This window comes from Aquarana catesbeiana, linkage group LG10 (assembly GCF_042186555.1).
Source record: "Aquarana catesbeiana isolate 2022-GZ linkage group LG10, ASM4218655v1, whole genome shotgun sequence".
Lineage (NCBI taxonomy): Eukaryota > Metazoa > Chordata > Amphibia > Anura > Ranidae > Aquarana > Aquarana catesbeiana.
Genome location: NC_133333.1, coordinates 206,692,907 through 206,718,501, shown reverse-complemented (window position 1 = coordinate 206,718,501; position 25,595 = coordinate 206,692,907). Strand labels below are relative to the sequence as shown.

Below are 25,595 nucleotides of genomic sequence, written 5' to 3'. Positions count from 1 at the left end.
AATGAATGAGACAAACAGGCAAAAATAAAAAATAAATCAACAGTAAAAAGAAAATTTGTTAAAAAAAAACAGAGAAGCAAATAAGGGAAGAAAGGTTTATTGAAAATATATTAGGGTTACTGAGGAGTTAATAACGGGCTAAATAGTGGGTAAGTCAAGGTGTATAAACACCACAAAAAAAAGTTCTGGAAACAGAATATTTTTATTGTTTTATTAGCTCAAACATCAATCAAAGATGCTAACATTTTCTAAAGTCTTAGGATGCCTTCTTCAATGCTTCTGTATCTTTGGCAGCCTGCCTAGATATCAATGGCCACAGCCTATTTCTGTCAGTGTGAAAAGTTGGTGTTCAGGGTTTGGAAGCTGGTTTGTGGTTGGTGATCTCTATATTCAGAGGACTGCCTCAACATTTGAGGTGTTCTACCAGTACATAGGTGACTTGCTGAAATACAATTCTGGGGTTTGTTAGCTACCTAAGGCTGAGTTCACATATCTGCAGTGTGGTTTGCTCTGTGCATTTCTGTTTACCGGTTCAGGTGAGATTCAGGTGCGAAGCCGGTCACACTCACATGTTATGCAATTTGGATGCGGTTAAAAACGCATCCAATTTGCATATATGTAAACTCAAGACCCATTCGTACCATTGTTTTATTATATGCACTACAACCCACTATCACAGCATAATAAAAGCTCATGAAAACTAGTTGCCATTATAATCCATGACAGTCTTTTTCAACCAGGGTGCCATGGCACACTGGGGTGCTTTCTGGGCTCTTTAGGGGTGCCTTGGCAAAATGCCAAAAAATTTCCCAAAGATTGTCAACAAACCAGAGGGTGTATCATGCCTGCCTTTTTTGTCACACAAAGCCACAGGATTTTAATGTGCAGCATTACATTGTGCATTGGGCATTGTGTTGGCCAGCTGCTGGTTTCCCAACAACTGATGATGGCATAGGTTGAGAAGAAGGACGCCAGGCACCTGAGGACATCCTTGTTTGCCCCTTTATCTACCCCTCTCTGTCAACACTGGGGTCACATCCACTGATTGAGGGAGAGAAACTGGGGCAGAAGAGAAAAGCTGGAATGCTAGTACCAGTGTACATTTTTAAGATATAAATAATCTCTAATGTTGGGTGTCCTATTCGTGTTTTTATGTAGAACTATTAGTTTAGATTTTTTTTTCATTTTAGAATGGGGTGCCTCGAGATATGTACAATATTTTAAACGGATCCATGACAGAAAAAAGGATGAGAAACACTGATCTATGAAGCTGTTCGCATCAATGTGTTGTGTAAGATGGCAGTGCATTTTGTTTTCCACAAATCCTGCTTTCAGCATCATTTGTGAGTTTTTGGTAAAATGTGTTTTGCCTTATAATCAAAGTAACACATGGTGATGCATAGAAAATTCATACATTTTTTTTTAATTACTGCATTTTTTAAATCACATGGTACATTTCCCAGGAAGAAATCTGTGGAAAACGCACGCAAAGTTCCCACCCACATTTTGCTTTGTATTACATTTTAACGTTACACTTTAAAATTGCACCAAAAACACACTATGTTCTTTCATGAAATTCATGAGCACTTTCTAACACGAATGAGGCCTAAATCTTCTGTTCTTTATAAGCTGTACAGAACATAACTAAATCAAAATCTGTCAGATTACTCTCAGCCTTTCTTTGGGAAACCTTCAAATGGGTGATAACGAACCCCTCATTACTAAGCATACTTCTAAAGTCACTTTCATTATATTTACAAAAATTGAACTTCTCTCCCCCAACCATATAGAATGTGCAATTTAAAGCTCCATAATACATAATGCGCCCGCCAGGTTTGAGAAGCTTTGAGAATTTCCTGAAGTTTCTCACAAATTCTTCAAGGTCTTTGCTGATGGCTTCCGGAATACCCCAGAACACAAGGCAGTCTGCTTGTGGTAGCCCAATTGAGCCTGTGAGATTTTCCTGTTTGAGATCAAATTTTACAACATGTTTAATTGCCGCCCTGAGTCCGATTTCCTTCTCCTCACATTGGTCACTGGAAGGAAGAAGCAAATCCCCTGTCACATAAAGCATTTAACTGATATTCTGAGAGGCATTGAGTATATTGGGCTTGAGTTGTTACATACTGTTAACATTTCTGAGCTGTAGAAGAGACTTTCAGATATCAGTGGAAGAGGAGTGTCGACTCCAACCATTTACCATAGAGATGAAGCACTTACAGCTAGCCACTAACCACCAATTCCCTCTACCTCTTTTGCTGGGGATCATATGCTGCATACCCAAAAAAAAGGTTCTTCTAGCAGTATTACATTTGATGTCAGTGGATATGGATGAGCCGAACACCCCCTGGTTTGCGGCAGTACATGCAAACGGACTGAAAGTTTGTGCGAACATTCGAACACCGTTAAAGTCTATGGGACCCGAATGTGAAAAATCAAAAGTGCAAATTTTAAAGGCTAATATGCAAGTTATTGTCCTAAAAAGTGTTTGGGGACCTGGGTCCTGCCCCAGGGGACATGTTATTGAGAAAAACGGCATGGGTACCATCCCCAAGACCTTTGGGTCTTGTATGGATATTAAGGGGAACCCCGTACCCAAGTTAAAAAAAGAAAAGGCGTGGGGCCCTATATATTCTGAACAGCAGTATACAGGCGGTCCAAACAAGACAGGGACTGTAGGTTTGTTCTTAAGTTGAATCTGTTTGTAATTTTGTCACCCCTGTAACATTTGTTTTGCTGTCTGTGCCCCTGTTCAGAAGATTTCACCTCACTTACTGTTCCAATGACAATTGGATTTTGAAAATTTGGGGTTATTAGGGAAACAAGGATTGGTGATAAAGCATCAGTGGAGACACCTTTTTCCCCATATTAACTGTTACAGGAGAGAATTTCCCTTCCTAGGGGTAGATTTCCTCTCACTTACTGTTGTCTCCCTCCGTTTGTAAGTAGGAGTCGTTTGTAAGTCGGATGTTTGAAAGTAGGGGACCGCTTGTATATACTATAAGGCCTGTCCTATATACTCTGCAGAAAATTGGGCCTAATGCCGTGTACACATGACCAGACTTTTCGACCAAACTGGTCCGACCATCCGAACGAATCCGGCGGACATTTCGATCGTGTGTGGGCTTCATCGGACCTTTTCTGTGGAAAAGTCTGTCGGACTTTAGAAATAGAACATGTTTCAAATCTTTCTGATGGACTCGAGTCCAATTGAAAAATCCGTTTGTCTGTATGCTAGTCCGATGGACAAAAAAGGACACAAGGGCAGCTATTGGCTACTGGCTATGAACTTCCTTATTCTAGTCCGGTCGTACGTCATCACGTTCAAAAAGATCGGACTTTGGTGTGATCGTGTGTAGGCAAGTCCGTTTCGTTGGAACTCCGTCGGAACTCCGTTGAAAAGTCCTCCGGGGTTCAGTCCGACGAAAAGTCCAGTCGTGTGTACACGGCATTAGGTGTTGGTGGTACCAGAACACTGTAAGCCCTCACAGTTACTCTTGGTAGGTGCTGGAACAGGCCCTGCTGTAAAATATTATATCAAGAATTGTAATTACTTGCCCCTGTTGAACAGGGGCAGAAAAATTGAGCCTTTGGTGACGGTGTGGTGGTGGTGCCACAATACTGTAAGCCCTCACAGTTACACTTGGTGAACACTAGAACAGGCACTGCTGTGAAATATTATATCAAGAATTGTAATTACATGCCCCTGTTAAACAGGGGCAGAAAAATTGGGCCTTAGGCAGTGGTGGTGGTGCCACAACACTGTAACCCCTCACAGATTCTGTTGTTGAGCGCAGGAACAAGCCCTGCTGTGAAATATTGGAGAAAATATTGTAATTACATGCCCCTGTTAAACAGGGGCAGGAAAATTGGGCCTTAGGCGGCTGTGGTGGTGGTGGCACAACACTGTAAAGCCTCACAGATACTCTTGTTGAGCGCAGGAATGGGCCCTGCTGTGAAATATTAGAGCAAATATTGCAATTACATGCCCCTGTTAAACAGGGGCAGAAAAATTAGGCCTTAGGCATTGGTGGTGGTGCCCTGAAACAAAAATGTTCTTAGAAGCTATCAAACATGAACATTGAGGAGGAATAGTATAGTCACTCAGCATAACAGAATAGTCACTCAGCATAGGCAGTCTTCAAGGGATCTCACATTCATAGAAAAATGAATCAGTTACATCAGCATCAGGTGCTTGGTAACTGGTGATCCAAGACTGATTCAATTTTTTGAAGGTGAGCCGATGTGTCTGTGGACAGGTGCACTCTGTGATCGGTTACAAAGCCTCCAGCAGCACTGAATGTGCGTTCAGAAAGAATGCTGGATGTAAGACATGCATATTGTGCAAGCTCCGGCCAGTGATCCATCCTCAAGACCCAATAACCCAGTGGATTTTTGGTTGGAAAGGTCTCCAAGTCTGATCCTGCCCCCAAGTATTCCTGCACTATGTATATCAGACGCTGGAACCGATCAGACCTTGGGGCTGCAGACTAAAGAATTGTCTGAACGCATCGGTCAGACAGCCACCATCTCCACCGCTCCTTCTGTGACTGACCGAAGCCTCAGCAACACATTGTCCAGGAGGACCAGGAAATTGTAACCTCCCAGGCTCTGGAAACGCATTGCACAAACTTTCTGTAAGGCCTCCCGAAGTTGTTTCATCCTCTGCTCCCTCTGCGAAGGCTGGATAAGTTTCGCAACCTTACCCTTGTAACGTGGATCAAGAAGGGTTGCCAGCCGGTAATGATCCCTCTCCTTGATACCACGAATCCGAGGGTCCTTTTCGCTCACTTTGCAGGATCAGGGAGGCCATGCAGTGAAGGTTTGCTGGCATTTGATCCGGAGTCATCTGGGTCACTAAGGATGACATGATCCACAGCCACCTCCTCCCAGCCACGTACAAGTCCATGGGTTTCTGGGGACTGAAAACGATACCTTGAAGACTGCTGCTGATGCTGAGTGCTAGGCTCCACCTCCATGCTGACACAATCCCTCTCCTCCTGTGTGATCGGCGGGCCCGCAGGAATACTGTTTGGATAGAGGGGGCCTTGAGAGGTAAGGAAGTCCTCCTCTGTTCTGCCTCAAGTGCCCTGTCCATTATTCCACGAAGCGTGTGCTCCAACAGGAAGACAAGAGGGACAGTATCACTGATGCATATGTAAGAAAGATAGGGGGCGCTAGATACCATAATATTCAAGTGCTCCAAAAAAATATATATATCTCCTGCATTACCCAAAAAATGGAAATGTAAGAAAGCTAGGGGGCGCTAGATACCATACTATTCAAGTGCTCTAAATACATATATCTCCTGTGTTACCAAAAAAAATGAAAATCATAATATTGACAAATAATAGTTAGATTACACATTGAAGTGCCCACATTAGTGAAAACATATATAGTGATTGATTGTCCACATAAAAACGTGATTGAAGTAGTTGAAGTGATATCTTTCAATATTATCTCAATCTTGTTGCTGTAAACAAAAGGTTTTCCATCACCAAAGAAACAAAAGAAAAGGAAAACACCTCGAAGTAGTAGATATCTGCTTACCAGATACCAATGACTCCTTTAGTTAAAAAGAGAGTCACTAGCGCTTGTGCAGGGTTGTGCCTGCTCACATGGATGGCCGGGCTGTGGTTGGTATTATAGGCATAGATCATTCCCATCAGGCTCATTCAAGATAGGATAAGGATACATAGGAAACAAAAACAGTCTCCATAGCGTAAAACCATTTATTAAAAAAGTAAACAAATTAAAAAGCCAAATGGCCGCTTACATTGGTGGGTGCCTACCCGGCACTGGGGCTGCTTGCATGTCAGGGTGACTTCGCAGTCAAAAAAAGCCTTTCATGTCTCCTCCACGCTGGCGTGCGTTCCAGCTTACACAGGGGGGCAGCCAAAGGATCCGGATGTTGTTGGATGATAGGACATGTGACCACGTACCGCTCCGACGTACGTTTCGTAGTGAACGTCTTCAGGGAAGCGTCCCTAGTGACTCTCTTTTTAACTAAAGGAGTCATTGGTATCTGGTAAGCAGATATCTACTACTTCGAGGTGTTTTCCTTTTCTTTTGTTTCTTTGGTGATGGAAAACCTTTTGTTTACAGCAACAAGATTGGGATAATATTGAAAGATATCACTTCAACTACTTCAATCACGTTTTTATGTGGACAATCAATCACTATATATGTTTTCACTAATGTGGGCACTTCAATGTGTAATCTAACTATTATTTGTCAATATTATGATTTTCATTTTTTTTGGTAACACAGGAGATATATGTATTTAGAGCACTTGAATAGTATGGTATCTAGCGCCCCCTAGCTTTCTTACATTTCCATTTTTTTGGTAATGCAGGAGATATATATATTTTTTTGGAGCCCTTGAATATTATGGTATCTAGCGCCCCCTATCTTTCTTACATTCCTTTTTTTGATTATCTATTTTTTTGATTATTCAAAAATTGGGGAGCAGCTTACACTGATTGTTTATATATTTCCACAATTTTTTTATTATTTTATTTTATTTTTTTTTTTATTGTTGGGAATGTTTTCTTACTAGATGTACCACCAGTATATGTAATTCATATATATTATCTGCTATCGACACCACTGGCGCGAAGGTTTCTATTATTATCACTGATGCATACACTGTCACTGCTTACCATCCTCGTGGCCTCCTCAAATGGTGACAGGACAGTGAATGCATCCTTGATCAGTAGCCACTGGAGTGGTGAAAAAAAGCCAAGCTCCCCTGACCCTGTCCTGGTGCCATACTCACACAGGTACTCATTGATGGCCCTCTGCTGCGTGTGCAGCCGCTGCAGCATTGCCAACATTGAGTTCCACCTGGTGGGCATGTCACAAATGAGGCGGTTCTTGGGCAGGTTACATTCCTTTTGAAGGTCAGCCAGCTGAGCACTGGCATTATATGACCGGCGGAAATGCCCACAGACTTTCCTGGCCTTCCTCAGGAGATCCTGTAAGCCCAGGTATCTGCACAAGAACCGCTGTACCACCAAATTAAGGACGTGAGCCAAACAGTGAACATGGCTCAAGTGTCCCTGTCGGAGGGCGGAGAGGAGGTTGGTGCCATTGTCGCAAACCACCATTCCTGGCTGAAGCTGGTGTGGCGTCAACCACCTCTGTGTCTGCCCCTGCAGAGCTGACAGAATCTTTGCCCCAGTGTGGCTCCTGTCCCCTAAGCAGACCAACTCAAGCACTGCATGGCATCTTAGCCCCTTGAATGCATAAGGAGCACCGCTGGTTCTGAGGAGAAATCTGCAGAGGAAGAGGCCACAGAGGAAGAAGAAGAGGATGTGGTGGAGGAGAGAGGTGTGGCAGAATCACCACTACTAGCATTTTGGAGGAGTGGTGGCAGAACAAGCTCCAACAATACTGCACCCTGTCCTGCATTCTTCCCAGCTGCCAACAGAGTTACCCAGTGTGCTGTGAGAGAAAGGTAATGTCCCTGTCCATGCCTGCTGGACCATGAGTCAGCAGTAATATGCACCTTACCGCTGACCGCCCTGTCCAACAAGGCCAAAACATTGCCTTCCACATGCCGGTAGAGAGCCGGAATGGCCTTCCGTGAAAAGAAATGGCATTTGGCAACCTGCCATTGAGGTGCCGCACATTCCACAAATTCACGAAAGGGGGCACAGTCTACCAGCTGAAAAGGCAGCAGTTGGAGTGTGTTGTAGAATCTCATATTAGCCAATGTATTTCATATTATTCATATTGATTTGCATATATTTTATTGATAATTATTATTATTATTCATATTATTATATAATAGTAGTTTTATCAATATTATTGATCAATAAGTAAAGCAACAATTATTAATCTTTAATAATGTATACTGTATTTTCCAAAGATTAAAGTCTTCATTTTTAAGTGTTGAATGACCTCTGCTTTATGACAAGTACTTGTACACAGGTGTTCTCGAAAATGTATTAAGATTAAGTCTACTGGGTGAAAGTTCATTAGAATAGATTCAAGTTATATAGAATTGTCTCAAGTCTGAAATACATATAAATCAGACAGATAAAGATAAGAAAACAGGTGGTTTAGAAATAATTAAAGTTATGTACAGTACATTAAATTAAGTTTGACAGGGTCAAACAAAAGTCTGCTTGTGCCCTCATTAAAACTGTTAAAATACATACATATAGTGAGACATATAAACACATCTGGTGGGGTTATTGAAAGTTAATTGTCTCAAAGTCGTAAATCTACAAATCCTTGAAGCTAGTTAAATCTGTTCAAGATAAGGAGAGTTTGATAACACAGCTGGGTGCCATACTGTCTCTATACAGGTGTTTTTAATTGGACAAAACCAAAATCACTTTAATGAACATATAGGAATTTTGGGAATATTTAAGTTTATCTGGTTGTAGAACAGGTGTCAGATTTATGGTTAGTTACATTGACGTAGATCTTAGCGACCAATCATATGTAAGAGAGATGTTAAGATAAGACTTGTAAAAGGGTATATAAATGCAAGCTCTACAATTGTTAGACAGACAAGTCAGATAGGAGCTCATAAGGGTGAACTCTGTGTATGCTGCCCTATTGCACAGGTCATAGAGGTCAGAACCAATGGGCAAGTATCTGTCCGTAACTTGTCTCCTCGTACGAGTCAGAGAAGACTTCTTTACTTGTTCCAGAATGTGGTCTCAGGTGAATTTCCCTCACAAACTTGGTCGAGCTGGAACCCAGAACTCTGTGAGGGGACCAGACCACCGGCCGATCGACTGGTCCCTATCAGGTGACGGGTTCCCAAGAATTGACAGAAAAGACCCATTCTGGTTCAAGGTGAGAACAATTCACAACTGTTTAAATTTGGTTAGAGGATAAGAATACCTATATCCAATATGCTTGCATTGTAAGAAACTGTATAAATTAGACCTGTATCTTGTAATACTTTGAACATAAACCTGTATGTTATCAGCTGTTAATAAACCTGCATTGCTGAATTTCTGCCTGGTTCGATACTTTACTATTCTACTTCAAGTGTTAGCAATTTAGCCAAGCTAGCATTCAGCCTCTGAGCATGTGGATAGCTAGGACTGAATTTCTTTCGACGGTTTAGCATCTGGGTAGGGAAATTTGTCTGCTACAATCAGGTGTTGGTGTAGCGATAGCAGATTGCCCACAAGTACTTGGCACACCTAATTCTACACCTTCATTCCTCTCAGTGCAGGTTTCTGTGAGGACTGAAGGTATAGTGGGGTTTGAGATCCCAGCTGATGAGGAGCAAGGAGAGGTCCACCTTGTTCTTTGGTGTGGATCTTTTAAGTATTTCTGCCAATGGACTGCATGGGAGGTCGACATATGTCTGGTCAAGCATGTGGTGCCCAAGCGGCTGCTGTTTTGGCCACGCTTGATACACTTCAGACATATGTTGCAAACGGCATTGGTGTGATCTGCTGCACACGTATCAAAAAGGCCCACACCAAAGAACTTTTCAAAATATGCAGGGGGTCAGCAGCACCCTGCACATTCGGAGCTCTGTGGTGTGATGTAGTTGGGTGGCTGCCCTTAAGCTGGCCCCTGGAGGGCATCCTGCCTCATTGGAGATGTGCCTCCTCCTCCTTCTCCTCCTCTTTTCTATCAGGCACCCACGTAGAGTCAGTGACCTCATCATCCCCTCCCTCCTCGTCACTGAAGCAAACCTGGCAGTATGCTGCAGCTGGGGGAACACGACTGCCAGTTTCTTGTCCTTCTTGGGTGCCCCCTCTCTCTGGGCTCACGTTACTGCCTTCCTCAACCTGGGTACCATCATCGGAGCCTTCAAAATGCTGCACATCCTCCTGCAGCATGTACCCGACACTGGTCAAACAGTTCGGGGGACTCCTCCATGCATGATGGTGGGGCTAGGGAAGGAGTGACTGACATTGAGCTGATGGAATAGGCCGCTTTGGTAGCTGCATTGGCAGGCAAACTACTCTGAGCCTAGGTAACAGAGGATGAGGAGGATGAAGATGGCTTAGTTATCCAGTCTACCAACTCTTCTGCATGTTGTGGATCAACACGGCCAGCTGCCGAAAATAAGGACAAGTGTGCCCCATGGCCACGTGCTGAGGATGCACTGTGTTCATGACCAGCACTGTTGGCTGTAGACACAGAGCCTGTTTGCCCTCTTTTAGTGGCCTGTGAGTGTCTGCCTCTCCTTGGTGGCCTTCCAGACATGCTGTAAAATTTTATTAGCAAAACTCCACCTGAAGTTTACTAGAAAAACGTACAACAGGAATGGTCTGCAGTCAGATATAGGCTTGGCTAGACTAGAATGCAGTGGATATATATATGTAGGAGACTGTATATATATTTAATGCACTGCAGATCACTGAATCGCCTGCCTAAAAGTGTATTTGAAAACGTACAACAGGAATGGCCTGCAGTCAGATATAGGCTTGGCTAGACTAGAATGCAGTGGATATATATATGTAGGAGACTGTATATATATTTAATGCACTGCAGATCACTGAATCACCTGCCTGAAAGTGTATTTGAAAACGTACACCAGAAATGACCTGCAGTCAGATATAGGCTTGGCTAGACTGGAATGCAGTGGATATATATATGTAGGAGACTGTATATATGTATATATATATATATATATATGTATATATATGTATATATGTAATGCACTGCAGATCAGTGAATCACATGCCTGCCTGAAAGTGTATTTGAAAAAGTACACCAGGAATGGCCTGCAGTCAGATATAGGCTTGGATAGACCAGAATGCAGTGGATATATATATGTAGGAGACTGTATATATATTTAATGCACTGCAGATCACTGAATCACCTGCCTGAAAGTGTATTTGCAAACGTACAACAGGAATGGCTTGCAGTCAGATATAGGCTTGGCTAGACTGGAATGCAGTGGATATATATATGTAGGAGACTGTATATATGTATATATATACATATATATATGTAATGCACTGCAGATCACTGAATCACATGCCTGCCTGCCTGAAAGTGTATTTGAAAATGTACACCAGGAATGGCCTGCAGTCAGATATAGGCTTGGATAGACTAGAATGCAGTGGATATATATATATATATATATATATATATATATATATATATATATATATATATATATATATATATATATGTAGGAGACTGTATATATATTTAATGCACTGCAGATCACTGAATCACCTGCCTCTCTGCCGGAAAGTGTATTTGAAAATGTACACCAGGAATGGCCTGCAGTCAGATATAGGCTTGGCTAGACTAGAATGCCGTGGATATATATATGTAGGAGACTGTATATATATATTTAATGCACTGCAGATCACTGAATCACCTGGCTGTCTGCCTGCCTGCCTGAAAGTATATTTGAAAACGTACAACAGGAATGGCCTGCAGTCAGATTGTAACGTACCTGGGATGTGAGCCTGACGTGTGGAGGGAGACCTCCCGTACCACCCTGGCTCGGAGACCACTGGAGTGGGAACAGTGGCGGTAAGAGCACAGTGAGGTAAAGGTGCCTGAGTCCTTACTGCTTGAAGTGGTCGCGGATGCAGGTCAGCAGGTGCAGGTTTGCAGAGCAGCGGATGCAGGTCAGCAGATGCGGGTTTGCAGAGCAGCGGATGCAGGTCAGCAGGTGCAGGTTTGCAGAGCAGCAGATGCAGGTTAGCAGATGCAGGTTTGCAGATCAGAAGATGCAGGTTTGCAGACAGAAGCAGAGTCAGACGAGCCGGGTCATACACATCAGGGAATACAGCAGAAACGGCAAGCAGAGAATAGTCAGAGTCCAGGCTGGGTCTTGGCAACAGGCAATCAGGCAGGTAACAGAGCTGGGTCAAACTAGCCAAGGTCAAGATTGGAGACATAAGCAGGGTCAGGAAGCCGGGTCAGAATACAGGAACAGAGTACTGGTACAATCAGGAACACAGGGAACGGAAGCAGATCAAACCGCAAGAGGCAGTGCCACTGAGCATCTTTTAAAGGCTATTGGGCGCCAAAGCGTGTCTTAACGAACGCGCATGCACACGTTCGTACGAGCGGTCCATGACTCGCGCATGCGCATAGGTGCACACCTTCTGGAACGGGACATACGTTCGTGACAGTGCCCCCCCCTTAAGGGCAACCTCCGGGTGCCCAAGAGAACTCTTTTCTGGGGGTGATTACGGAAAAAGGCCTGGATTAATTTTAATTCTTGAGCGTGAATGTTCCGTTGGGGTTCCCAAGAATTTTCTTCCAGACCGTAACCTCTCCATTTGATCAGGAACTGTAGCTGATTCCTTCTTCTTCGGCAGTCTAAGACGACCTCTACTTCAAACTCCTCATCTCTGTCAATGATCACAGGTTCAGGTGGTCTTGATCCTCTGTCAGGAAAGGCATCCGGTACTGTAGGTTTCAATAATGAGACATGAAATACCGGATGGATTTTCAAAGACTCCGGTAAGACAAGTTCATAGGAAACGTCATTTAATTTCCACTTTACTGGAAAAGGACCAATGAATTTGGGTGCCAATTTCCTTGCAGGGCAGGCCATCTTAAGATTGGTGGTGGATAACCATACTTGATCGCCCTGTTGCAGACATAACTCCCCCCTCCTCTTCCTGTCAAACATCTTCTTATTGGTTGCCTGTGCCCTGGTCATGGCTTCCTGTAATATCTTGCTATTGCGAGTCAGGAAATCGACAGTACTCTGGACTGCCGGAACTGATGAATCCGGGATGCGATCAGGTAGGAAGGTTGGATGGTACCCGTAATTGGCAAAGAATGGCGACTGACCTGTAGCCGAATGACTGGCATTATTAAAGGCAAATTCTGCCAGAGGTAGTAATGATACCCAGTCGTCCTGAACAAAGGAGGTGAAGCATCGGAGATACTGCTCGAGCGTTTGGTTCGTCCTCTCAGTTTGCCCATTAGTCTGAGGGTGATAGGATGAGGACATAGACAGTTAAATCTTCAAAGCCCTGCATAAAGCCCTCCAGAAACGAGAGGTGAACTGCACCCCTCTGTCCGAAACAATGTCCGCAGGAACCTTGTGTAGCCTTACTATCTCTCTAATGAAGACTTGGGCAGTTTCCATGGCAGAGGGTGTGCTTTTTAATGGAACAAAGTGGACCATCTTGGATAAACGGTCAACCACGACGAAGATCACTGAATATCCCTCCGATGGAGGCAGTTCCACTACGAAATCCATGGCAATCATTTTCCAAGGATGGTCGGGGACTGGTAAAGGTCTGAGTAGACCCCAGGCCTTGCTTCTAGTGGTCTTGCTACGGATACAGGTGGCACAAGAGCTTATATATTCCCTGCAGTTCTTCTCAAGATCCGGCCACCAAAACGTACGTTGGACTAGCTCCAGAGTCTTATGCATTCCGAAATGGCCTGCCAGAGGATGATCATGACACAAATTCAGCACTGTGACTCGGACCTCTTCAGGCACAAAGATCTTGCTGTTCCTCCACAGTAGACCATCCTTAAGTAGCAGAGTAACTCCGGGAGGGGCAGACACACCTGCAGAGGCTTGCTTCAAGCTGGACATGAGGTCAGTTTGCAGAAGTAAAAAGTTACCTTCCGATAGAATGGTGTCTGGAGCTGGTACTTCCTTCGGATCATAAAACATGCGAGAAAGAGCATCCGGTTTGGTGTTCTTGGAGCCAGGCCGGTAAGTTATGTGAAATGAGAACCTAGAGAAAAATAATGCCCATCGTGCCTGGCGGGGTCTCAGACGTTTGGCAGCTCTCAGATACTCTAAGTTCTTATGATCTGTATAAATGAGTATGGGGTGCGCTGCTCCTTCCAACAAATACCTCCACTCCTCAAGAGCCGATTTAATGGCCAGTAGTTCCCTATCCCCAACGTCATAGTTCCTTTCGGATGGGGTGATCCTCCGGGAGAAGAAAGCTATGGGGTGCATCAAGTCCTTGAGACCCTGGCGTTGGGAGATGACGGCTCCAACCGCAGTCTCGGAAGCATCTACTTCAAGTAGGTAAGGGAGCGCAGGGTCAGGATAACTCAGAATAGGAGCCGATGTGAAAAGTTTCTTTAAGTCTGTGAAGGCGGTCTGTGCCTTGGGAGTCCACTGGAACCGAGCATTCTGCTTGGTCAGCTGCGTGATTGGGGAGATAATAGCAGAGAAGCCCTTGATGAATCTCTGATAAAAGTTTGCAAAACCAACAAAGCGCTGCACCCCTTTCTTGTCTGAAGGTGCAGGCCAATCCAGAACGGCTGACACTTTTTGAGGATCCATCTTGAATCCCTCTGTTGATATCACGAGACCAAGGAACTGGATACTCTGTCGCTCAAACTCGCATTTTTCTGGTTTTGCGTATAGTCTGTGTTGACGAAGGCGACAGAGTACACTCTTGACATGTACTCGATGCTGCTCGAGGGAAGAAGAAAAAATCAAAATATCATCTAGATAGACAACTACATAAATGTCCAGACAGTCTCTAAAAACATCATTAATCAGGTGCTGAAATGTGGCTGGGGCGTTACATAACCCAAAAGGCATTACTAGATATTCGTAATGGCCGAACCTAGTACGAAAGGCAGTCTTCCACTCATCCCCTGCACGGATGCGGACCAAGTTGTAAGCCCCCCGCAGGTCTAATTTGGTAAACACAGAGGCGGTTCTAAGTCTTTGAAAGGGTTCAGGCACCAGGGGCAAAGGGTAACGGTTTTTAACCGTGATCTTGTTCAGCTCCCGATAGTCCACACAGGGTCGGAGAGAGTGGTCTTTCTTTTCCACAAAAAAGATTCCTGCTCCTGCTGGAGAGGTGGAAGGGCGGATGAATCCCCTCTTAAGATTTTCATCAACGTATTCCTTCAGTACCCCTAGTTCCCGTTCAGATAAAGGAAAGATACGTCCGAAAGGAATCTCAGCACCGGGAAGAAGCTCAATTGGACAGTCGTATGGACGATGAGGTGGAAGAACTTCGGCCCCACGTTTACTGAAAACGTCCAAGAACTCATGGTATTGTTTGGGCACAGCAGAGCAAGTTTCAGGATCTGGTTCCAGGCATAACAATGGACCAGAGGTACTGGGGCATGATGGCATGCAATGGTGCAGGCAGTAAGGTGACTGGAACCTAACACTTCCGGTTCCCCAATCGATCTGGGAATTGTGTGCCTGAAGCCAAGGATGACTGGAAACAAAGGAGAGGAAATAGCATTCAGGCTCAGAAGTTCCTTATGATCCACAAGGGTGATTACAGGCAAAGGAGGGGTCTCCTGGGTCACTATTCCAGATTTAATGCAGGACCGTCTGCCAGGAAGATGGAGAGTTTGATAGACAAAGTCCATAGGCGAGGTTCCTCCTGCAGGCTCAGACATGGCGGTTTGATACTGTAACGTACCTGGGATGTGAGCATGACGTGTGGAGGGAGACCTCCCGTACCACCCTGGCTCGGAGACCACTGGAGTGGGAACAGTGGAGGTAAAAGCACACTGAGGTAAAGGTGCCTGAGTCCTTACTGCTTGAAGTGGTCGCGGATGCAGGTCAGCAGGTGCAGGTTTGCAGAGCAGCGGATGCAGGTCAGCAGATGCAGGTTTGCAGAGCAGCGGATGCAGGTCAGCAGGTGCAGGTTTGCAGAGCAGCGGATGCAGGTCAGCAGATGCGGGTTTGCAGAGCAGCGGATCAGGGGCAGCGCTAGGTGGGTGCTTGGGTGTGCTCAAGCCTCCCCAAAAATTATTTAAGCACCCCCATAGCACCCCCAAAATCCACATGGTAGTATTTGCAGATGTTATTGTTTTTTTGTTTGTTCTTTCCTTGCCTGCATGTTCTCTATTTCTGCCTGGAAGCTGGGGACTCTTTTTTTGTTGTGGAAGGATACAACAGCTGCGGCCGCAGAAGCCGAAAATCTTTAGCTAGACCCGGTGTTCTGCCATATAGTGTCCTCGTATCAGATAGTGTCCGCCTCGTACTGCGCAGGCGCAGCGCCTGCGCAGTACGGAGGAGCAGGAGATGCCGAAAATGCCCGAAGTTGATCAGCTGACCATCAGCTGTACACGGCGCTCGGGCACCTGTTAGCGATGGCAGTGTAAGAGGGCCCCTCGCGGGCTCGCTTCGCTCGCCACGCTTCGGGCACGGCCTCGCTGCGCTCGGCAAATATTTATTCTAACTCTATGTCCACTTGGATAGTAGGGAATGATCCTGGACATAGGGTAAGAATAAATGCGCAGGCGCCGTGTACAGCTGACGATCAGCTGTTGAACTTCGGAGACTTTCGGCGTCTCTTTTGTCCTCCGTACTGCGCCTGCGCAGTACAGGGAGGACACTATATGATAGGGGACTGAATTCGATAAGACACCGGCACAGACTAATTTTAGAGGCGGATGGATATCCACCTCTCTGCTGCCTCCTCAGCCAATGGTAAAGACTGTACCCGCCCCCTTCCCCCAGCCCGCCTTCTATGATTTCTGAGAAGAGGATATTCGGAAGCTGGAGAGAAAAAGAGGAGAGGAGAGGACACAGCCTGTTATGGGGGACACATTCTTCAGCCCAGCACTGAGAAACAGTGAGTTGTGTTTGTCTGCACTGCTGCCAGCATGGAGAGAACACGCTGGTTTCTACAGTGTGGGAAGGTTAGCAGAGGAGAACAGGATGGTTTATCTACCTATCCTGTATTCTGACACCTGCATTCCTCTCTGCCAGCACAAGTCACATGGATCTTACAGAGACTGACAAGTAGAAAATGCAGGATTTCTGAGTTATCCATCCATCCATTCACTCATCTATCCATTCATCTATCCATCCATTCATCTATCCTTTAATTTACTTATCCATCCATGCATCTGTCCATTCATTCACTCATCCATCCATTCACTCACTCATCCATCCATCCATTCATTCATCCATCAGACCATCCATTCCTCATTGCTGGTGTCACATTGTGTATATAGCGCACTCCTGATCCCCGCATTGTGTATATAGCGCACTCCTGATCCCCGCATTGTGTATATAGCGCACTCCTGATCCCCGCATTGTGTACATAGCGCACTCCTGATCCCCGCATTGTGTACATAGCGCACTCCTGATCCCCGCATTGTGTACATAGCGCACTCCTGATCCCCGCATTGTGTACATAGCGCACTCCTGATCTCTGCATTGTTTATATAAGGCACTCCTGATCCCCGCATTGTGTACATAGCGCACTCCTGATCCCCGCATTGTGTACATAGCGCACTCCTGATCCCCGCATTGTGTACATAGCACACTCCTGATCCCCGCATTGTGTACATAGCGCACTCCTGATCCCCGCATTGTGTATATAGCGCACTCCTGATCCCCGCATTGTGTACATAGCGCACTCCTGATCCCCGCATTGTGTACATAGCGTACTCCTGATCCCCACATTGTGTACATAGCGCACTCCTGATCCCCACATTGTGTACATAGCGCACTCCTGATCCCCGCATTGTGTACATAGCGCACTCCTGATCCCCGCATTGTGTACATAGCGCACTCCTGATCCCCGCATTGTGTACATAGCGCACTCCTGATCCCCGCATTGTGTACATAGCGCACTCCTGATCCCCGCATTGTGTACATAGCGCACGCCTGATCCCCGCATTGTGTATATAGCGCACTCCTGATCCCCGCATTGTGTATATAGCGCACTCCTGATCCCCGCATTGTGTATATAGCGCACTCCTGATCCCCGCATTGTGTATATAGCGCACTCCTGATCCCCGCATTGTGTACATAGCGCACTCCTGATCCCCGCATTGTGTACATAGCACACTCCTGATCCCCGCATTGTGTACATAGTGCACTCCTGATCTCTGCATTGTTTATATAAGGCACTCCTGATCCCCGCATTGTGTACATAGCGCACTCCTGATCCCCGCATTGTGTACATAGCGCACTCCTGATCCCCGCATTGTGTATATAGCGCACTCCTGATCCCCGCATTGTGTACATAGCGCACTCCTGATCCCCGCATTGTATACATAGCGTACTCCTGATCCCCACATTGTGTACATAGCGCACTCCTGATCCCCGCATTGTGTACATAGCGCACTCCTGATCCCCGCATTGTGTACATAGCGCACTCCTGATCCCTGCATTGTGTACATAGCGCACTCCTGATCCCCGCATTGTGTACATAGCGCACTCCTGATCCCCGCATTGTGTACATAGCGCACTCCTGATCCCCGCATTGTGTACATAGCGCACTCCTGATCCCCGCATTGTGTACATAGCGCACTCCTGATCCCCGCATTGTGTACATAGCGCACACCTGATCCCCGCATTGTGTACATAGCGCACTCCTGATCCCCGCATTGTGTACATAGCGCACTCCTGATCCCCGCATTGTGTATATAGCGCACTCCTGATCCCCGCATTGTGTACATAGCGCACTCCTGATCCCCGCATTGTGTACATAGCGTACTCCTGATCCCCACATTGTGTACATAGCGCACTCCTGATCCCCGCATTGTGTACATAGCGCACTCCTGATCCCCGCATTGTGTACATAGCGCACTCCTGATCCCCGCATTGTGTACATAGCGCACTCCTGATCCCCGCATTGTGTACATAGCGCACTCCTGATCCCCGCATTGTGTACATAGCGCACTCCTGATCCCCGCATTGTGTACATAGCGCACTCCTGATCCCCGCATTGTGTACATAGCGCACACCTGATCCCCGCATTGTGTACATAGCGCACTCCTGATCCCCGCATTGTGTACATAGCGCACTCCTGATCCCCACATTGTGTACATAGCGCACTCCCGATCCCCGCATTGTGTACATAGCGCACTCCTGATCCCCGCATTGTGTACATAGCGCACTCCTGATCCCCGCATTGTGTACATAGCGCACTCCTGATCCCCGCATTGTGTACATAGCGCACTCCTGATCCCCGCATTGTGTACATAGCGCACGCCTGATCCCCGCATTGTGTACATAGCGCACTCCTGATCCCCGCATACACCTATACACCTATACTCGCAGCACACTCCAAAAATGATTTTCAATGCCAGAGCAAGAAGAAGCCAAAATGACCCCTCAGCTCTTAAACACCCATGTGAGTCTTTTTTTTTTCTGTACATTGCTTCAGGGAGGGGAGAACCAAATTCTACAATAGCCTGGACAGTCACAGCTCCTTGGTTTAGTGTAGGCAGTGAAGGAAACAGAGGAAAGCATTCCCTATATACTGTATGTTGTGTATATTTACACACAGGGAGGCTGTTGTTACAAAATGCTCAGGGGTGTTGTCAGAGGGAACACAGACACCTAGTATTCCTTTCTCCCAGAAGAAATCATGTTTACTATAGAGCCCAGGTCGGCAACCCATGGACCACGATCTACCAGTCGATCGCATCCAGGTGACTGGTAGATTGGTCCTGGGCTTACCGACCTTCTGGCACAGATAGTGGATGAAGGCGGCGGCCAGCCACAGAACAAGAAAGGCAGGGCAGGAGGGAGCAGGCAGCCGCGGGGGCATCAAGCCTGCCTCATGAGCCAATGCCTTGTCCATAGTTCCGGCTGCAACGTGGAGTGGAGTGATACCAATAGCAGTCCGCCCCTCATTCTTGGTAGATCCACAGCAGCTGGAAGTTCTGCAAGAAGTTAAGGTCAGTAGGCATGATAGGGCACAGTAAAAGCTATGTGGGTACAATAGCAGCTATATAGGCACAATAGCATAAAGATGCTATTGAGCCCATAAAGATACTATTGAGCCCATACAGATGCACAATATTAGCTATATTGGCACAACATGGCATGTGTACACCTTTGGCTGCTACCTCTGCAGCTAAAGGGAGTAGGGATTGGGGAAGGTAAAAGTGTGACTCAACCACAGGGTTTTACCAACCCCAGTCTCACGTACCACCGTCAAATGCAGCTAAGGGCTGTTTTACAGGTGGAACAGGCACCACTGTTCCTCTAAAAAGTGATCTAAGCATGTTTGGCAGGTTGTGAAAAGGCTGATTCAATTGCCTAACCGCTAGTGGAAATGAGCCCCAACATTGCTGGTGTGGTGTCACAGTATATCTCATTATAAGAAAAGTGAACTTTCCCTCTGAACACTCTCCCTCATGTTACCATTAAAAAAAAAAAATCTAACCTGATAAATATATATTCCACCAATCAATGTAACTTACATTTGAGGAGGAGGTGGTAGGTTTTCTACAACTACAGTGGAGATCAGTGAGGTCACAACCCGATTTTGCTCCCTGGCCTGGATCATAAGGCTGGCTGAACAGTATTAGAAATTGTTTGGCAGCTCTTGTATTTGTATGTGTACAATTGCTCGCCTGGCTGCTGTGTGTTATTGTGGGAACAATCCCTGATGCAGGTAATGCTGGAGGAGGTCCGGTTGGTGGTATGCTGATTGCCCGTGGAACATGACCATGCATTGTTGGGCCTGCTATCTATGGCCTTAACCCCTAGTAAGCAGGCTGAACTCTCACCCAGTGGGTGATGGTGGTAGCTGCTAATAGGTTGCAAAGGATTCACTCTGCTTGCAGACAATTCTACTGAACTTTGTTGATGTGAAATTCTAATAGGGGTCACTTGTGTTGCACATTGCACTTTAGATGTATGCACAGATTACATTTTTATTGTTTTTATCACATATTTAATTTATATATTATTGATTATTTTTTATGCTTTTACTGCTTTCTTTGAATTATTGTGGCGTACATTGTGGTGATAATTACCTTTAGCACATTTTGGTTTTTTTTTGGAGTATGGGACAATGTGCCTGACTGCATGGCCTGTTTTCAATGTGTGACTGAGTTTTTAGATTCTCTGGCTTCTTTGTGGCTTTTGACTTTTTGTACTTAACTACCCCACTGAGTTGAGGTTATTGCTGGCCCTGACATATGCTGGGGGCTATAATTGTTGGCCTCAATGGAACTTTTACTTCGCAATCTCTTCAGTGTACCTCCAGGCTCTTTTTAGCCTATACAAAGAGGGAAAGGTGGCACACTACAAGCTATAGATCGGGAAAAATCACTCACATTTGGCCACACACATTTTAGCCACACCCACCCTTTGGCCACGCCCACACATGCAAATTTTGCAGCGCGTGCCACTTCAGCACCCTCGCTTTTTCTTCCAGCACCTGCACAGCACCCCCAAAAAATTTGGGCTGGAGCCGCCCCTGCAGCAGATGCAGGTCAGCAGGTGCAGGTTTGCAGAGCAGCGGATGCAGGTTAGCAGATGCAGGTTTGCAGATCAGCAGATGCAGGTTTGCAGACAGAAGCAGAGTCAGACGAGCCGGGTCATACACATCAGGGAATACAGCAGAAACGGCAAGCAGAGTATAGTCAGAGTCCAGGCTGGGTCTTGGCAACAGGCATTCAGGCAGGTAACAGAGCTGGGTCAAACTAGCCAAGGTCAGGATTGGAGACATAAGCAGGGTCAGGAAGCCGGGTCAGAATACAGGAACAGAGTACTGGTACAATCAGGAACACAGGGAACGGAAGCAGATCAAACTGCAAGAGGCAGCGCCACTGAGCATCTTTTAAAGGCTATTGGGCGCCAAAGCGCGTCTTAACGAACGCGCATGCGCACGTTCGTACGAGCGGTCCGTGACTCGCGCATGCGCATAGGCGCACGCCTTCTGGAATGGGACATACGTTCGTGACACAGATATAGGCTTGGCTAGACTAGAATGCAGTGGATATTTCTATGTAGGAGACTGTATATATATTTTATGCACTACAGATCCTTGAATCACCTGCCTGCCTGAGAGTATATTAGAAAGAGTACATCAGGAACAGACTGCAGTGAGATCTAGCTAAACTGGATACAGTGGATATATATATATATATATATATATATATACACACACATACACACACATGCAGGTGGCCTTATATAGTGTGGGGCGTGGACTTAACCCCCTGAGCCATAATTGGCCAAAGGCACCCTGCCTTTGGCCAATTATGGCTCTTTGCTGACGGCGCTGTGATTGGCCAAAGCATGCGGGTCATAGTGCATGCTTGGCCAATCATCAGACAGCAATGCACTGCGATGTTGCAGTGCATTATGGGACGTGACACGCCGCTCGAATTTGGTGCGAACGCCCCATAATGTTCATATTTCGACGAACGCTCGAACAGCCAATGTTCGAGTTGAACTCATGTTCCACCCGAACATAAAGCTCATCCCTATTAGTGGAGTATTAATGCTCTATTAACCCCTTCACGCCAACCATATGCAAATATGCGGCCCCACTGGACTGGGCTTTTTTCCGCTTACTTGTGTATCACCCTTCGTGCTGGAAGCGCATCGCAAGGCGCGCTCCCAGCACAGAGACTGGGGTCCTGTTCCAATGATCAGGACCCAGAACGGCCAATTCTGGGTCACCTGATCGCTGTAATAACCTCTAATTGGCTACCTATCAGTGTTTAGTCAGTGTGAAGCCCGTCCCCACGTTTTCTGTCTCTGTGAATGGACAAGAGAGATACAGTGGGGGTTATTTACGAAAGGCGAATCCACTTTGCACTATAAGTGCAAACTACAAGTGCAAAGTGCACTGAAATTGCACTGAAAGTGCACTTGGAAGTGCAGTTGCTCTAAATCTGAAGGGTAGATCTGAAATGAGGGGAAGCTCTGCTGATTTTATTATCCAAACATGTGCAAGCTAAAATGCTGTTTTTTATTTTCCTTGCATGTCTCCCTCGGATCTACAGTGACTGCACTTCCAAGTGCACTTTCAGTGCAATTTCAAGTGCACTTGTAATTTGCACTTGTAGTGCAAAGTGGATTTGCCTTTAGTAAATAACTCCCATTGTATCATTCTCTGTCCTTGCAGAGATAAAAAAAAAAGGGTGACGAAAATAAAAAAAATTAAAAAAAAAAAAAATTAACATAAATACCTGGATCAAGGTTTGATCTAGTAGGTCAGTGCCAGGGTTAGTGTTTGAGTCAAGGTCAGGGTCAGTATTTTTTGGACAGGATTTTTTTTAAAATTAGTATCAGTGTCAGTTAGTGTCGATGTGTTTTAAGTAGGGTTAAAAAAAAGCAAAATGCGCACTATTGTTTCTGGGCTGTACTATGGGTACAAACAACATAAAATATACATATGTGGTATCGCTGGGATCATCAGGAGCAGGAGAATTTATTTTGGGTATTTCTAAACATTTGTTTTTTTTTACTATTTTGGGCTAGTTTTCCTTTGATAATAATAATTTAAAAAAATATCAGGAAATATCCATTACCATTTACCACCAAATGAAAGCCCAATTTGTCCTGAAAAAACCAAGGTATAATCCACCTGGATGCACAAAGTATTGATGATATGTACGGTTTTACTAACTTTACTAACTGTCAAAAATGCAGAATAGGGCTTAGGCATATACATTTGTTTTATCCTAGGCGTGAAGGGGTTAACATAACTTTTTCCCTCGTAATATTATCACCTGATTTACACATCTCCTCACAAGTTGAAAAGACTAATTAAAAATACAGTAATTAAATATGTATTAATATTATTAATAATGTAATACAAAAATTTAAATTACAAATGTTTTAAAAAGTATGTTTGGTCCTCCTCCCAACGCTACTAGTTCATCACACAGGATATTCAGTCTGACTAGGACAAAAAACTGGCAGATACTTCACCTCTTTCCTGCCAATTCTGTAGCAAGTGTAGTGGTGTGTGACCAATCAAATGCTCCGGTTCGGCTGTCTGTCCATTTTTTCACTTCTACAATACAGTGATCAGAAGCCTTGAGAAGGATGATATCTCTGAAATATTTCAGCGCTGCATAGAGATGATGTATGATGGGACCAGTACTAATATCAATCAACACATCTCCCCTAAAGTGACCTGCAGTAAAAGATTTAAAACAACATTCAAGGAGAGCTGTGGAATAGTCTCAATGCAAAGCATTTGGATTCAGGACAGTCAAAGCACAACTGTGTTATATATAAATATCAATATAGGCCATTCAAGAAGAGAGCATATTTTTTATAGGTCAGTTCATTAAAAACTGATATTTCAGTTATTGGTAGGTGTCGGAGAGTTAAACCAGTTTCTTCTATCTCTATGCTGAGGTCCCGGCTCTGCACACCTGCTGTGTCCATTACAATGGGCTTTCACCATCCCTTACAGCATGATTTGTTATATATTATAGAGTATGTAATAGGAAGAGTTGGAACACACAGAGATGGGTGGGGGCAGCTAAAACTTCTAGGAGTACATAACCAGAGAGAATTATGTCAGGAAGATCCCATTGTAGGAACATTCCACACATATAGCCAGGGACTGTGCCAGGGGTAGACAACCAGGACTCCCTATAGCGGAGATGATTGGTCTCTTAACACATTTGGGTGTATAATCTCTTGCTAATGTTCAACCTCCCTATGTACAGTATATTCTTATACTCCAACAAAGCGGTAGTAAAGTCCACTTTTTGATTTATACCTACAGACCTATAAGACTTACCTATATGTACAGTAAATATCTCCTAAGTGTGCACCATTTAGGAGATATTTAGTTTAGTAGTAGCCGGTGATGACACTGGTGCATGCACATTGCCCTCTGAAAAGACAGTGCTGTCCATTCAGAGCTCTTTGCTGAGACCGTGACTCCTGTGCGCATCATTGCAGCTCGGCCATTCAAATGGACAGAGCCCGTGAACCCAGAAAGAAGACTGTGAAGATGGAAGCCCTGGCAGCAGTGACAGTGTGCCGCTAGAGGGCTTTTTGATTTTCCTAAAGAATGGATCAGCAAAAATTCTACTTTGTCTCTACCTGGTTTATCTAAATATATGATTCTTTCACCCTCTGTTTCAGCCAGATCTTCACTTGTACAAGACCATTCTGCAAATCAATAGTTATGCTTAATTTCTCCTAATATATACTTCATGCACAAAGAATTTATCAAAAAAAAAGCTTTACCTACCTGAAGAAAATGCATTGTGAAATTTCTCCATAGGATACATTAAAGCCTCATGAGTAAAGGGCATTTCTGGTTTACTGGAACAGTACGTGTCTAGGAAATCCCGGGAGTGGAAGCCGTGTACATGGTAGAGTTTATGAGAGCCGGGCTCCATCCTGTAATATTGTTTTCTCCGCTACAGCAATCTTCCAGTGTGTATCCTATCTTCTGATGTGCGGGATAAATTCAACTTTTTAAATATTAATATGGCTTTGTTCGAATGTCACCTAATATTAGTACATTGTGACTCAAGTCATCATGCTTTGGTAGCAGAGATTCAGGTGACTGCATTGTGATCGGCCAACAAAGTAAAGAAGCTTTTTTTTTGCTGGTTTGGGGGTAGAAGAGGTTTGATTCTCTCAAACAAAATACTACATTACAAGTATAGAACATAGACATGTGCACAGCCAAAAAATTTGTTCATGTTCGTTTTCTTTCATTAGTTTATTTTTGTTTTTAGTTTTTCAGGTCATTCGTTATGATCGCAATTCGTAAATTCGTACATTCGTAAATTCATTCATTCGTACATTCGTGAATTCGTACATTCGTGAATTCGTACATTCTTACATTCATACATTCTTACATTAGTAAATTGTACATTCGTACATTCGTGAATTCGTACATTCTTACATTCGTAAATTCGTAAAATCGTACATTTGTAAATTAGAAAATTCAGAAATTTGTAAATTCAAAATTTGAAAATCCAAAAACCCG

The 25,595-nt window shown here is 44.8% G+C and overlaps 1 protein-coding gene across 1 annotated transcript; it reads right to left on the bottom strand.

Moving 5' to 3' along the window:
* Positions 1-139: 139 nt before the first annotated feature.
* Positions 140-25,068, bottom strand: LOC141111150 (nicotinamide N-methyltransferase-like). The gene is made up of 3 exons (XM_073603194.1): positions 24,846-25,068; positions 23,561-23,768; positions 140-2,036 (listed from the first exon to the last, which is right to left on the bottom strand). The coding sequence occupies exons 1-3, from the start codon at positions 24,994-24,996 to the stop codon at positions 1,607-1,609; spliced, it is 789 nt and encodes a 262-aa protein (XP_073459295.1). The 5' UTR covers positions 24,997-25,068; the 3' UTR covers positions 140-1,606.
* Between the last annotated feature and the right edge of the window lie 527 nt (positions 25,069-25,595).

Coding starts and splice junctions, on each gene's coding strand:
- LOC141111150 (XM_073603194.1), bottom strand. CDS start 24,996: ATGGAGCCCGGCTCTCATAAACTCTACCATGTACACGGCTTCCACTCC. Junction 23,769..24,845: donor TCACAATGCATTTTCTTCAG/GTAGGTAAAGCT, acceptor CTTTTACTGCAG/GTCACTTTAGGGGAGATGTG. Junction 2,037..23,560: donor ACAGAATTGGCAGGAAAGAG/GTGAAGTATCTG, acceptor TCTTCCTTCCAG/TGACCAATGTGAGGAGAAGG.